Here is a 16,369-nt window from a genome sequence, read left to right as displayed (position 1 = left end):
ATGTAGGTTTTACACAGCGTCCCAAGTTTTTGGAATTGGGATGGTAAAATAAGGTTGTTAATGAAAACAGAAAGGTTTTATTTAAATTTCATTAGCATGTAGATAAAGGGTAAGGGATGAAGCTGGGAAGGCAAAATATAAGCAGAAGAAATTGCAGTTTTCAACTAGGAAAAGATTTATAGTAAATATCCATTTAGCCATTTTCTTGTAGACCAAACTTAAAGCAGAGTTCCACACAAAAATGGAACTTCCGCTTTTCGGAAACCCTCCCCCCCTCCGGTGTCACATTTGGCACCTTTCAGGGGGGAGGGGGGTGCAGATACCTGTCTAAGACAGGTATTTGCACCCACTTCCGGCATAGACTCCCATGGGAGTCTATGCCTCTTCCTGTCCCTCCGCGCTGTCTGCTGGGAACACACAGCTCCCAGGAGAGAGCGGGGACCACTAGGGACGTGCAGCGCAACTCGCGCATGCGCAGTAGGGAACCGGGAAGTGAAGCCGCAAAGCTTCACTTCCTGATTCCCTCACCTAGGATGGCGGCGGCAGCTGCCGAGAACCGAGCGGGTTCTCGACGTCCCCTGCCGACATCGCTGGACCCTGGGACAGGTAAGTGGCCATGTATTAAAAGTCAGCAGCTGCAGTATTTGTAGCTGCTGGCTTTTAATATTTTTTTTTTTTTTTTTGGCGGTGTGGGTGAACCCCTGCTTTAAATGAAGAAGCTGCTGGATCAAGTAGGCTGAAGACTGGAGACTGGCTGCTCAGTGGAGGAGCACATTGGACGGGAGGGTGGAGTTAGGCTTTAAAATCATGCAAATTTTGTTATGCTCATATTTTGCATCAATGTGCAAAAAATGTATACTAAATCAGAGACACCAAGAAGACTTTTCTGGTTAGTAAACCTAATAGCAAGTAGCTGTTTTTAGGCAGGACTTTTAATTAAAGTACAGCAAATTATTCAACCTCCACAATACCTACAAACACATGATTTCTTTTTTTTATTGTTTATGATTTAACTTATCTTTACTGCACAAGACACTAAATTGTATGTATGGCAAAAATGTTTTTTAGTTTTGATAGAGGAGGAGAGGGTTAAACTATCAGTTTTTTGCTGTCTGTATCCTGCTGGCGATTTCCCTTTTCAATTTCTATCTGGAAATCAAACAGGAAGTAAGAGAAAATTTCCCTAAAATGAAGGGGATTCCCATGGACAATTGTGACCAGAACATTATTCTTATTGGAAGATTCCTCTTTACCTCCTGCTCTCGTGACATGACAACTCTAAAAATGATGGTTTCCCCTAAAGTTATGATTTCCCCTAAATTTCTGTCTCAGCTACAATGATAAAAAGGACAAATAGAGGTGTGAATCTTCCCAGCAGGGACACAAATAATTAAAATATTCAGGAGGCAGAAGCAGAGGTACAGAAAGCACAGATCCACAGAATAAATTAAGCAAAAGCAGAAAGATGTTTGCATGTTTCCTCTCCAGCAAACAAAACAGTGACCAGCACAGTGGTAGCATCTCCAAATGTTACTCCAAATCTGGGGAGACTGGCAGTCATTGGTAGCATTGCCTTAGATGATCTCACACTGCAGATCTACTGTACAGAGTTTACAAATACTCATGGGCTGAAAAAACTATTTGTCTAAATTATAAAAATTTAAATGAACGAATGAATAAACATACTCGGTGAAATAATTTTACATCAGTAGCCGCATCCACCTTCACATCAGAAGTCCCTCTTTTTGCATCAGAAGTCTCCCATCACATCATAGTCCCCCTTTCACATCAGGAGCACTCCCATTTCATCCTAAAGTACCCTTCCATCAGGGTCCCCCTTCTACATTAGGTTCCCTTTTCAATTAGAAGTTTCCCTTTTTACATCAGAAGTCTCCCCTTTTCCATCAGAGGCCCCCCATCACATCAGACCTGCTGTGGGCCATTTAAAATATGGTAGTTGGCCAATCGTAGCCCAGGGCTGTAGTTTGGAGAACCCTGCTCTAGTCAAAGGAGTGCCCAGGCTGGCCTAGAAAGTGCTCTTGCTGTTTTTCAGGAGGAATTATTCAGAGTACCGCTTAGGCACAATTAAGATTTCTAATTGTTCCCTATAAGTCAGAACATTTTCACTTTTTAAGTTCATGTCCACTTTAAAAGCGGTCTAGGGGGCTCTTAATCTAAATCTAGCTTGGAAGCTATTCTGGCGCAGATATAGTGATACACAGTAAAAGAAGCAAACAGTAGCCAATTATACTTACATCTGCTTAATGCTATTAGTGACGTGACAACCCAAATGAGGCTGATGTGTTTAATTCTGTTTTTCCCCATCTTGAGCACTGTAGTTGCCATCTCATCAGTTGTCATCTCACCAGTGCACTGCACAGAGACCTATGTGGTAAAAATGAGAGAAACAAATTTGAAGCCTATAAGAGTTTCAGCACTTTTATAATAATAAACACAGGTTCTTCAGTTCCACCCATAAAAAATTGAAAGTAATCTATGAGTTCACATGACTACATCCTATGACACGTATAAAGAGAATTTTCCCCCTATCGTTCAACAAATTAGGACGTCCATAAACCAGTGGAAGAAACATTGCATTTCTCTGCTCGGTCACATTGCATCCATAGAAATGTCTATACTCCCTAAACTCCTATACTTGTCTGAAACATTTCCCATCCCTGTCCTTGCTTTGAATCTTAAAAATCCATTTAAAGACTTACTAAACTTTGTCTGGAACTATAAATGGCATAGAATACCTTGCACAGTCTTTCCGGCATCGCAATGGGATCATGGCTAGCATTTCAAAACTATCAAGCAGCCCAATTGTGCGCGGTTGCATTTTGGTCTACAATTGCGTGCGGTTGCATCTTGGTCTATACTATGTGCCTACAATAAATGGATAGAAATTGTGGTTGGCACCTATTCTTCCTAATAATCTTTTATGGAATGCAAATGCGGAGGTAGACTCTAGTACTCGGTACAATGGCTCAGCTCCAGAATTTGTGGCGTATAATGACCCGGCAACATGTCCTTAAGTCTGAAGCCTCTTTTTGACTGCTTTCTTGTATACCCCAGAATGCCATATAGAGTGACATTTCTGATGTCTGCTCCTTGGTCGACACAGAATTTCATTTACTTTGGTCACCTGGTTGATCCAAGGTCTCACAAACTCTTACCATTTGATATGCTTAAAGACAAATTTGAACTGGTGTTATATGGATATTTACAGATTTGTCATTATGCCCAGACCATTACTCCTACGTTACAGTTCTCCCCTTTAATCAATTTTGAGATAACAATCTTAGCGGACCCCTCTCAAAAGGGCCTAATCTCAGATATTTATAAAGTTGTAAAGTCAGATGTTTTTTTATCTTAATGCATTCTATGCATTAAGATTAAAAACCTTCTGTGTACAGTCACCCCTCCTCAGCCCCCCTAATACTTACCTGAGCCCATCTCAATCCAGCGATTTTGCAGGAGAGTGTCAGCTGCCCGAGACTCTCCCGCCTCATTGGCTGAGATGGCAGCGTGGTGCCATTGGCTTACGCTGCTGTCAATCGAAGTCAGTGAGCCAATGAGAAAAGAGATGGGGCGGGGCCAAACTGCAGCTCCATGGCTGAATGCTGTGGGGGCACACAGCAGGAGGGAGGGGCCAGGAGCGCTGGTGAGGGAACCGACAAGAGGAGGATCTGGGCTGCTCGGTGCAAAACCACTGCATAGAGCAGGTAAGCATCACATGTTTGATATTTTTAAAGAAAAAACTGAGGCTTTAGTATCACTTTAACAAAAATGTTAATTATAAAAAAAAAGTATTTGTAGCTGCTGACTTTTAATAATATTTATCTGGCCAGGGATCCAGTGCTGTCCTCACTCAAGCCAGTTATTTTCCAGTCTTTGGGTCCCCGGCGCCACCATGCTCACTGTGGGAAGCTGGATGTGTCTCTTTGTGGCTTCACAGCTAGCTGCTCATGTGTAAAATGTGTTGCGCTTTCAGAAGAGCAATTCAAACTAAATTATAAATATCACTGTGTATATGCACCCACATGTGTGACTCTATAGTCATGTGGGCTGTGCAGATAAGAAAAAGAAGGCAAAGAAGAGCTTTGATGGGAACTTAAATGAGCATGCTCAGTAAAAGACACCAGCTGGTCCACACAATCTCAGGCTGCAGTGGGGACACAGAGAAGATGGGAGGGACATCTGAAGGCAGAATCAACCAGGTATATTTCACTCTACACAAAACAAATGCTATAGTGGCTTTGTGAGTATGAACAGTCTGTTGTATAGCATATAATGGGAGTTTTTCATAGTCTGGGTTTAATGACACTTTAAGGAAAAACACCTTTTGCCTTTAGAGCCAATTGAGTTTTAATGTCAAAAACACACTAACACCTATTTCTGTATATGCAGCTTGATTACATTACAGTCATAAGTCATTTGGGATTTAACCACTTCCCTACCCGCCCATAGTCATATGACGTCCACAGATGGGATCTCCCATCCTGGGTGGACGTCATATGACGTCCTGGGATTCCCAGCCGTCTAGGGGGCGCGCACGCGCCGCGTTCCTCGGGACCCGGTGCGTGTGCCCGGCGGCCGCGATGTCCGCCGGGCACCCACGATTGCCCGTTAACCAGGCCGGCATGTGGATCTGTGTGTGTAAACACACAGATCCACAGCCTGTCAGCTCTGAGGAGAGCGATCTGTGTTCCCAGAACGGAGGAACACAGATCGGTCTCCTCCCCTAGTGCGTCCCCTCCCCCTTCAGTTAGAATCATTCCCTAGGAAACATATTAACCCCTCCCCGCCCCCTAGTGCTTAACCCCTTCACTGCCTGTCACATTTACACAGTAATCAATGCAATTTTATAGCATTGATCGCTGTATAAATGTGATTGGTCCCAAAAATGTGTCAAAAGTGTCCGATGTGTCCGCCATAATGTCGCAGTCACCAAAAAAAATCGCGATCGCCGCTAAAAAAAATAAAAAAATATTTTTTTTAAAAAAATGCCATAAATCTATCCTGTATTTTGTAGACGCTATAACTTTTGCGCAAACCAATCAATATATGGTTATTGCGATTTTTTTTACCAAAAATATGTAGAAGAATACGTATCGGCCAAAACTGAGGAAAAAATGTGTTTTATTTTAAATGTGTTTTAATTAAAAAAAAAAAAAATTGGGATATTTATTATAGCAAAAAGTAAAAAATATTGTGTTTTTTCAAAATTATCGCTCTTCTTTTGTTTATAGTGCAAAAAATAAAAAACGCAGAGGCGATCAAATACCACCAAAAAAAAGCTCTATTTGTGGTGAAAAAAAGGACGTCAATTTCTTTTGGGTACAATGCCGCACGACCGCGCAATTGACGTTTAAAGTGCGACAGTGCTGAAAACTAAAAATTGGCCTGGGAAGGAAGGGAGTGAAATTGCCCGGTATTGAACCGGTTAAACAAATCAACACTTAAAGTATAAATAAATATACCATTTGGTTTTGTAGTTTTTGGATGGAATGAAGGGGGATTAAACCCCCTGTCAGTTTTTATTGCTGTCTGTACCCTCATTAGGGAGATTCGACCTCTCTATTTGTCCTGTTTACCATTATCATTGAAAGTGAAGGTAAAAGAAAATCCCAAATTATGGGTTGTCCCCAGAAAAGTAATAGAAGGGAAATCCAGGGACACTAGTTCTTGTGACCTGCGGGCCCTAAGAGATTTCTTTAATTTGCAATGGCTCCCGCTGCTGCCAAAAGACAATCAGGAGTGAGAATCCCCGGAGAAGCAAGGCTCTCGTGGACATCGCTGGATCAAGATGGGGCTCAGGTAAGTATTAGGGGGGTCTGGGGGGGCTGCTGCACACAGAAGGTTTTTTACCTTCATGGATAGAATGAATTGTGCCTTTACAACCACTTTAGGAGCATGAATTACTTTGCAATGCTCCTCTGCTGCCCCATTGCACTGCCAGAGTTTGTAGAAATTTGGAGGGACTGTCCATCCTTTGGAACCAAAACCCTCTGTCTCTCTTTCCTTCTCAGATTTCCCTCATTTTGGACAGATGTGTAGGCCTCTGTAACAAATGCAATACCTAATTGCCATGTAGTGGCACTACACTAAATCTTTGTCTCAAACCTTTTGTATTATCACATTATTTTTTGTAAATAGCCTGTACAAAGGAAACATAATAATAACAAAGCACTTTTGGGTTTAGCCAATAATTTTTTGCTTATTAGTTCTTCATGGGCCACATAACTTGTTTTTTGCTTACAAACTTTGTGCTATAGGGTGTCTTTCTTTCCCATCTCAGAAAGTTGGGCGGTAGGGTATAGGACAGTGATGGCGAACCTTGGCACCCCAGATGTTTTGGAACCACATTTCCCATGATCCTCATGCACTCTGCAGTGTGGTTGAGCATCATGGGAAATGTACCGTAGTTCCAAAACATCTGGGGTACTAAGGTTCACTATCACTGGTATAGGAGAACATATGACCCTCCCCCACCCCTCTACTGTGCACTTTGATGCCAAATTGATGTCAAATGGGAATGGGGAAGTATACACAGTAAGTGGAAACTTACACAGGAATCTAAGGCAGCTTTGCAGTGGATTTGGGTATCAAGGTGGAGGTGTGCAAAGGCTTTTACTACTTTTTTATCACTAAAGCAGCCACTGCCTAAGTAGAAAAGCCTATCTACTGCCAGCATGCTGTATCGAAGGACCCTTGCTTTCTGTGTGTAAACAGTGGTCTCTGGACAGAGGTCCAACGCACTCCTGAGAGACTCAGAGCTAAAGCTCTCCAATCAGCGTACATGAATGTTCCTGGCTGCAAAGATGCCTCTACTTATACACAGGGAACAAGGGTGCTTCCCTGCAGCGTGCTGGCAGCAGACAGGCTTTTCTACTCAGGCTGTGGCTGCTAAAGAAAACAAACTGAAGACTTTGCACACTTTTTGTTTTAAGGCACCTGGAATGTTTTTAGCTGATAAACTAATGGGCCCCTAATGTAGGCCCTGTTCACACCTTGTCATTTGAGATCAAGGGCGGAATTGCTGCGATTCTGCCCATGATCCCAAAACGCTCTGCAAAACTGACAAATTGCACCATGCTTTTTTGGGAGCCATTCATTTTCAATGGCACCTAAACATGGGCGCGGTTCTGCCCTGATTGTTGCGTGATAAATCGTGTTGCGGAAAATCGCATCGCGCGAAGCTTGTCACTCAAAAAGGAGCAGGAGCATCTTTTGGGCGACATGCTTCACACGATGCAGCTTGCCACGATTGCAGCACGATTTATCATGTGCCAATCACGGCAGAATCGCACCCGCATTTAGGTGCCATTGAAAATGATTGCCACCTGAATAAGCATTATGTGATTTGTCTGTTTTGCAGAGTGTTTTGGGATCGTGGGCAGAATCATGGCATTTCTGCCTGTGATCGCAAACGCCCAGGTGTGAACGGGGCTGTAAAGTGAACACATTACTAGGGTCTAGTAATGGCAAGATAGATTTTAAACTTACATATGTCTCTTTTTCTTCAATCTTTCAAGTGTAGAAGGTACAGTAACTATAAGTAGCTGAGAAGGAGCAGGGACAGGAGGGCAGAGGACTATTGGCGTCCATGTCTCAACAAGTCAGGGCACAAGTGGGAACTACTCAATATTAGGTGTGTGGTCATAAAGTTATGGCTGATCAGTGTATGATATACTCTATATTTTTTCTGTTACCATTTCTTTCATCTCTCCTAGAAAGCAGATACACAGCCTGTTTATTGGTGACCATTTTGATTATTGTTGGTGATAACTGGGTCGAATATAGATATCATATAACAAATCTTTTCAGAAGAGTTGTGAAACTCATGTTCTACATTCTTTACAGAAAAGGGAGTGGCCCTTTAAATGCATGTGTGTTGAAGTACAAACAGAAGAAGTCAGGTACAGTCCTTTGCATCTACAAGTGTTCATAAAAGTATAAAGACAAAACTTTTTTTTTTAGTTTTGGATAGAGTGGAGAGGGATTAGAACACCTGTCGTTTTTTTTTTTTTTTTTTTTTTTTTTTGCTGTCTGTGTCCCCGTTAAAGAGATTCACCCTCTCCATTTGTCCAGTTTACCATTATCATTAAAAAAAAAATCCCAAATTCTGGTCCCCAGAAAAGTAATAGGGGGAAAATCTTCCAGTGGGGATACTAGTAATGGTGACCTGGGGGTCCCCAAGGAATTCCCCTAATTTGCAGGGATTGCCTCTCACTTCCTGTTTGGCTATGAGACAGGAAGGGAAGGGAAATCTCTGAAATGGGACACAGATGGCGAAAATAAACCTGACAGGGGTTATGACCCTCCCTTACTCTTTCCAAAATGAAAAAAAAAAGTTTTTGCCTATAGCTCTGCTTTAATTTAGGACCCACTTACACCTCTGTGTTTAACACAAGCATTGAAACGCTTGGTGCTAGTTCATATCTGTGTGTTTCATTGATGTCTTTTGCTGGATTGATTACTTGTGGTTAGATGATTACCCCTGAACGCAAACATTTTGTGTGATTACATGCGAACACTTGCATCCAGCTGTGTCCGCTGCCAGCCAGTCATTGCTTTGTTTTTTGGACCATCCGTGTCTTTCACGTCCCATCTTGTAGACTGTCCTGCTTTGTATGGACTAAGCAGTCACAACTATCTGTATCCACCTTTGGGTCCAGCCACAGGAACTTGCTGGATTCTTGGCACATCTGTCACAACTGCCACTAAAATACCATGGCCCTTGTTTTATCTGAGTAAATACAGAAAAATACCAATTGATCTGCCAGGAATGCATTCAGCTCTTAAAGGAAAAGTAGGACCAAAGCTCATGACTGCTGAGGCGCAATGGGCTTAGCTCCCAATTAACGTAACACAATGGGATGAAGTCCCCCACAACCCTTGCCCTTTACCCCATTAAATAAGACACTTTCAATCATTAGGTTGGAAAGGACAAGGCCACAGCTTTATTAAGTTCCAACACATAACATGTGTACATATTTAACCAGTGCCAGTCACAGTCGTACTGTGAGCACTTAACCAAAAGAGGGAAGTGGGGCCTGTCCTTACCATAAGTGCTGGACAGACAGCCTACTTCCAATTTTCCATCAAGGGTATAGCCCATTACAGCAACTTTAACTGCTGGCATGGTCAAAAAACCGCAGCAAGCTGTGACATACCATAACAGAGGAAAAAAGGGGCGGGAGGGTGGGTAACTCTTCCAAACGACTCTTCTGAAAGACCCAGAATTCCCTGGGGGGCACGTTCCCTGAGCTCAGGCCCATCCCATCCCAACTGTCCCAACCAATCGTTCCCCTACATGCACATAGCCATGCCCCCATCAGTCAAGGCTCTCTTTCCCTAGGGGGCTCAAGAGGCCTTCATTTGGCCTTACTTCTGGGAATCACAGGTGTGCATTTTGTTCTCCACTTCTGTGACCCGTATTCAGGTGACAGCGGGCTAAAGTCACTCAGCCAGTCCAGGCTCTGGAAGGATCCTGAATTTAATGTTGGGATCCACCCAGATGCCTGACCATCAACTGGCTCAGCTTTACAGTGCAAGCGGTCAAGCGGTCTTGCCTACACGCGGTCAAACCAAAGTCCGACCAAAGTCCGACTGTCAAGAACGCGGTGACGTACAACATGTACGACGGGACTAGAAAAAGGAAGTTCAATAGCCAGTAGCCAATAGCTTCCGTCTCGTACTTGCTTCAGAGCATGAGTCGTTTTTGGTCCGTCGGAACAGCATACAGATGAGCGGTTTTCCCGATAGGAATTGGTTCCATCGGAAATATTTAGAACATGTTCTATTTCTAGGTCCGTCATAATTTTCTAAAAAAAAAAGACCGATGAGGCATACACACGATCAGAATATACGATGAAAAGCTTCCGGACTTTTTCTGTCGGACATTCCGCTCGTGTGTACGCGGCATTAAAGGCAGTGAGGGATAGATGCAGCATTAGATCCATGCTGCATCCACCTAGGTGAGTATATGCGTTTGTTTTTTTCATATCCTGCACTTCCCTTTAAATTTCTTATTTTGGGAGCATTTTTGTAGACTGGGGGGTGTCAGCCCCACCTAGTGCCTTTAACTGAACTACTTAACCACTCCAGCTGTTGTCTTATCAACAACATAGGGACTAATTGATAAGAACTTGGGCAGGAAGTATGCACAGGATACAGAACAGCTCTACATTTCTGACATGATAAACAGGTTTTTTTTTTTTTTTTTTACTAGTAAAACCGATATAACAACATGCCTCCAATAGTGTATTTAACCACTTGCCGACCGTGTCACCCAGATATACTGCGGCAAAATGGCTCTCCTGGGTGAAATCCCATATGGTTATGTCCTACCCGTTTTTGGCCACCAGAGACCTGATGCGAGTGCCCGGCAGGCACGATCGCCACTGGCCACGTGCAATCACGTGCATGAGCGCCAGCATGGGGATTTGTGTGTGTAAACACACAAATCCCTGTGCTGTCAGAGGAGAGGAGCCATTCGTTTCTTCCTTCTAAGTAGGAAAAACGATATGGCCCTCTCCTAGTCATTGCCATCCCCAAACAGTTAGAATATGCTGAGGGAACACACATTTAACCCCTTGATTGCCCCCTAGTGTTAACCCCTTCCCTGCCAGTGACATTTACACAGTAATCAGTGCATTTTTATAGCTCTGATCGCTGTATAAATGACAATGGTCCCAAAAAAGCGTCAAAAGTCTCCGATCTGTCCATCGCAATGTTGCAGTACCGCTAAAAATCGCAGATCACTGCCATTACTAGTAAAAAATAATAATAATAAAAATGCCATACATCTTTCCCATAGTTTGCTATAACTTTTGTGCGAACCAATCAATATACGCTTATTGCGATTTTTTTTTACCAAAAATATGTAGAAGAATATATATTGGCCTAAAATTTGTTTTTTAAAAAAACTTTTGGGATATTTATTATAGCAAAAAGTAAAAAATATTGTTTTTTTTTTTCAAAATTGTCGTTCTTTTTTTGTTTATAGTGCAAAAAATAAAAACCACAGAGGTGATCAATTACCACCAAAAGAAAGTTCTATTTGTGGGAAAGAAAGGACGCAAATTTTGTTTGGGTACAGCGTTGAGCGACCACGCAATTGTCAGTTAAATTGACGCAGTACCAAATTGTAAAAAGTGCTCTGGTCAGGAAGGGGGTAAAATCTTCCAGGGCTGAAGCGGTTAAAGGAGAAGTATGGCCAAAGCTCTAAAATGGGTATTGTTACAATTTTTTTATGTTGCATAATATTTGCACAGCGGTTTGTCAAATGCAAATTTTCTGAAAAAAATACACTTTAATGAGTTTTAGTGGACACAAACACAATAAAATAGAAAAAAATAACTAAACTGCGCTTGCCTCGCCACACCTTGGATATTACTGATTAACTATGTTTGATTACTCCTGTGTCTATATCTGGACTGATAACATACCCGAAAAGCAATTGGTGCTATATGAATTAAAAATAAAAACATTAGAATACCCAGTTTTTTGTAAAACATAAAGAATAATGTTATGCCAAGTAAATAGATACCTAACCAATGCCATGGTTTAAAATTGCCTATTGCCTTGGTACCTAAAAATCTCCATAGGTGATGCTTTAAAAGCCTTTACAGGTTACCAGTTTAGGGTTACACAGGAGGTCTGGTGCTAGAATTATTGCTTTTGCTCTGACAATCACGGCAATACCTCACATGTGTGGTGCGATCACCTGTGAAACCTACGTGCTCATTCCCATTTGTGCGTGAGCATGAGGAGACAGGGCACTTTTTTAAAAATGATTTTATTATTTATTTTAATCTTTTTTTTTTACATTGTACTTTTATTTATTTTTTTATCAACTTTATTGCTATCACAAGGGATGAACAACATCCTTTGTGATGTCATGGGCCATGACAGGTCCTCTTTTTGGAGAGATCTAGGGTCTCTTACACCCCAGATCTCTCCTCTGGCCTCCAAAACATCTGATTAAACTTAGATCAGATTAGATGCTTTCACAAGCCAGCAATGCCTTGTTTACATCAAACCAAAAGCAGAAGTGACTAAATCCTCATCCCTTCTGGTTTCTGATGTCACACGGTTTAAAGAACATAAGTTCCTCTCACTATGTCTGAGGAAGCTGATGCCACTGGTTGCATCCTTACCATACTCCTCGATTGAATGGGAGAGCCCTGTAAAGGTGGCGGCGGGTGGGCCTTACCGCTGCCTGTAAAAGTGATCCAATGGCTCTAGAGCTGCTCGGATCACTTTTACATTGTAGAGAATCATCTGCTGAGAAAAACTATACCGGGATCAAGGTTGTAGCCTTAAAGGGGTTGTAAACCCTTGTGTTTTTTCACCTTAATGCATCTTATGCATTAGGGTGAAAAACCTTCCGTCATGCAGCAGCCCCCCAGACCCCCCATTTTGATTGGATAGATTGATAGCAGCGCAGCCATTGGCTTCTGCTGCTGTCAATCATATCCAATGACGTGGGGGGGGGGGGGGCGACGGGGCCGAGTGCTGTTGTCTGTGTCAATAGACGCAGCAGCAGGACGCGGTAGCACGCCCGTACGGGTGTCCCGAAGGAGAGTGCTTCTCTGACGGGGCACTCGAGAAGAGGAGGAGCCAGGAGCATCGCTGAGGGACCCCAGAAGAGGAGGTCAGTATGACATGTTTATTATTTAAAAAAAAAAAAATGAGGGTTTAGTAACCCTTTAACTATGGTCTCGGTATAAACACTTCATCCTGAGGCTGTTTATAAACGGTCTAAGGACAGGAAGGGATTAACAGGCCAAAAGGAAGAAAATAAGAGAAGTGCATTGCTAGGGATTACATACACTTCACAGTAGGTGAGTGTGTAAATCCAACAATAAACTTCTCTTCTTGTTATCTGTTCAATAAGAGCAAAAAAAAAAAACTGTTGACCCAGAAATTTTGTCAGCTGATAACATCCTGTGCTCTCTGCCTGTGATGCATTCCTATCAGTTACATTGCTCCCAACTCTCTCTGAGCACTACAGAATAGGATATGTTATTGTAGTCCTGTAGTATAGAAGACACCAGCACTCTGCGCTGTGCTTGCTAGATCCAGGGGAAAGATCTCATACAATCTTAATTGAATGTTTTATGGGGGATTAATATTGACATTAAATCATCAGCATGTGAACCAAAAAATATACAAATGAAGAAACCATCAAAATAAATTAATCAGAGTTATGTATAAAATGCAAAATATACACTATATTACCAAAAGTATTAGACATCTGCCTTTACACGCACATGAACTTTAATGGCATCCCAGTCTTAGTCCGTACGGGTCAATATTGAATTGGCCCACCCTTTGCAGCTATAACAGCTTCAACCCTTTTGGGAAGGCTGTCCACAAGGTTTAGGAGCGTGTCTATGGGAATGTTTGACCATTCTTCCAGAAGCGCATTTGTGAGGTTAGGACTCTGTGCAGGCCAGTCAAGTTCCTCCACCCCAAACTCGCTCATCCATGTCTTTATGGACCTTGCTTTGTGCACTGGTCCAAATCATTTGGTGGAGGGGGGATTATGATGTGGGGTTGTTTTTCAGGCTTGTCCCCTTAGTTCCAGTTAAGGCAACTCTTAAGGCATCAGCACATTTGGACAATTTCATGTTCCCAACTTTGTGGGAACAATTTGGGGATGGCCCCTTTCTGTTCCAACATGACTGTGTACCAGTGCACAAAGCAAAGTCCATAAAGACCATAAACAAAACCAGCATTCGACTGACTCCCAATCAGCGCTCTCAGCCAATGGCAGAGAGTGCTGATTGGAGTGATCTTGCAGGGGGGCTGTCCCCCTGTCAGAACACAACAGCTCAGCGGGGGAGATCGCTGAACTAACCTTGCATGGTTAGTACAGGGGCTCCAACTGGAGCTGACAGTTTTTGATCGTTCAATCCGTGGGGTTGAACAGAAAAACAAAACAAATGGTGTGTACCAGGCTTAAAAAAGAAGTATGGGATTTTGCTTTTTTCCAAGAATCGTACTTACTTAGCTGGGGTCCGATGATGCAACTGCCCCCTGGCGCTTTTAAGACTGATAATTGAACAATCAAACACTGAGAGCTCCATGAGCAGCGAGCCGGTGACTGTCACCGGCTCTCTGTTCTACCCCCCACGCTCACTGGAGCGCTGGGCCCTGGGGGTGGGGAGTGGGAGTGTCCGGCTCAGGCTCTCATCGGCTTGTTGAGAGGCTGAGCCAGGTGCTGGTCCAGGCATGTGGGTGGATCCTGACCATATGGACAGGATCTTGCCCGAGCCTGGACCTGCTCTGTGATATCAGCAGACAGTGGACTTCAGCCTGCTGTCTGCTGAAAACGGGTCACATTAGTGCAGAACGAAATGTACTCCTGTGATCCACAGAAGTACAGCCAAACGAGCTTTGGTTATACTTCTCCTTTAAAACTCTCATAACAGTCAGGCAGTGCAGTGGTTTAAAGAGATAACACTTGTGACCATGTGGTCACAGACTTGCCATCACGTGCTCATCAAATCTTTGCAATAAGTCAGTCAATCTTATTCTTTTGTTTTAAAAAAGAGAGCTTTGCCCTTGTGCATCTTCTACAACCTTTTTTTTCATGGAATGTGCCCCCATAGAAGACTAGATATTTTCCCAACTCACATTTCCCTGGGCAAGTACTGGAGGAAGAGGATTCTGTGCAACCACCAGCAGCTTGACTGCTATCAACATAGATAAGAACATGGGAGGTTATTTACTAAAGGCAAATCCACTGTGCACTACAAGTGCACTGCAGGAAGTGCAGTCGCTGTAGATCTGAGGGGAACATGCAAGGAAAATTAAAAACAGAATTTTTGCTTGTACATGATTGGATGATAGAAATCAGCAGAGCTTCCCCTCAGTTCAGATCTTACCCTCAGATCTGCAGAAACTGCACTTCCAAGTGCATTTCCAAATGCACTTGCAGTGCACTTGTAGTGCACAGTGGATTTGCCTTTAGTAAATCAACCCCATACAGTATGTCGCCAGCACACCTTGGATCCATAATCAATAATCCAAACATGTATTGATCACATCGCAATGTTTCAAGGCGATCACTACCTGATGAAGGTATCCTTTGTTGCCTCGAAGCGTTGCACTTACTTTGATGAGATCACTTCAATAAACCACTTCAATAAACATTTGGACTATTGATTATAGATCCATGGTGTGTTGGCAACATATGTTCTTATCGATGTTTATTCAGTAATAAATGAATGACAGTCATTTAAAAACTTTCTAACACTATCAATCTACAGTCGAATAGCTGACACTCATTTTTGCCCATACACGGCCACCGAGGTGCTTGATTGCTTCGGAACCCTTCTGATCATGCAATGGGATTGAATTACTAAAACTGGAACATGCAAAATCTGGTGCAGCTCTGCATAGAAACCAATCAGCTTTCAGTTTTTTTGTTTTTTTTTGTCAAAGCTTAATTGAACAAGTTGAAGTTAGAAGCTGATTGGCTACCATGCACAGCTGCACCAGATTTTGCGCTCTCCAGTTTTAGTAAATCAACCCCGATGTGTCCATGTGTGGGTGTCCTCGGTGTCCTCGGTGACAACCACTGACAAAGCACAGTCGTTACTCCCTGTAATATGCCTATGACATTTCTTAAGAAAAAAAAAAAAAGTTCAAGCGGCATTTGGTGAACTTACATATCGGTCTACCCATCTGGCAGCTGTGCCCTAGAACAGCAGAGTTAGGTGAGGCGGTCTTCGCTCCTTCTATCACTCCATGGGCCAAAAATGTGTTTTCACATTTCTTATCAACACCATGCACGTATTTCCTCTTTAGCTCGCAGACAGGATTGCCTAGCCTACTGTGTTCAATTCTTTTTTTTTTTTTTTTTTTCCTACTGTACTTTGTGATCACACAATTTCCCAGCACTGACACATACTGTGGGCAGGACAGTATGCAAATCTGCTCTCCTCCAGCTTGGAAAGCTGCTGCATGTTTCTCGCATATTTGAACCCCCCCACCTCCCCTTTTACGGCACACATTTCCCAGGAACTGAGATAGTATGACGAAATCAGCATACATTAGGGATGAGTAAAAGCAAACTTTCAGGGTCAGACTTCTAAAACCAGAGTCTGTAAGCTTCACTACACCCAGCTCATAAAAACATAGAAGAGTGACGGCAGAAAAAGACCCTTTTTTTTGTTTTTGCTTTAACCTTTTGGCTGATGACACACAAGAGATTTCCATGTGTTTGGTCACAGTGAATTGTCGTAAAAGAAAATCATCATTTTTTAAAGAATCGCTAACAGTGACATTTTTAAAGTAATTTGTTGCTCTGTCGCTTAGAGGTCAAGATTTAGCAGCATTTTGGCTTGGT

At 42.7% G+C, this 16,369-nt stretch overlaps 1 protein-coding gene across 1 annotated transcript in view; it reads right to left on the bottom strand.

Annotated features, from left to right (window-relative positions):
- Positions 1-16,137, bottom strand: part of LOC141148904 (interleukin-4 receptor subunit alpha-like) — a 75,199-nt gene extending 59,062 nt beyond the window's left edge. Inside the window, exons 1-2 of the mRNA XM_073636755.1 lie at positions 15,690-16,137; positions 2,256-2,385 (exon numbers count right to left, since the gene is read on the bottom strand). Of these exons, the coding sequence (XP_073492856.1) occupies positions 2,256-2,361 (106 nt within the window). The 5' untranslated portion in view covers positions 2,362-2,385; positions 15,690-16,137. The remainder of the gene's footprint in view (positions 1-2,255; positions 2,386-15,689) is intronic.
- Between the last annotated feature and the right edge of the window lie 232 nt (positions 16,138-16,369).

This window comes from Aquarana catesbeiana, linkage group LG06, assembly GCF_042186555.1.
Source record: "Aquarana catesbeiana isolate 2022-GZ linkage group LG06, ASM4218655v1, whole genome shotgun sequence".
Lineage (NCBI taxonomy): Eukaryota > Metazoa > Chordata > Amphibia > Anura > Ranidae > Aquarana > Aquarana catesbeiana.
The sequence above is the reverse complement of the archived record's forward strand: the minus strand, read 5'-3'. Positions and strand labels throughout refer to the sequence as shown.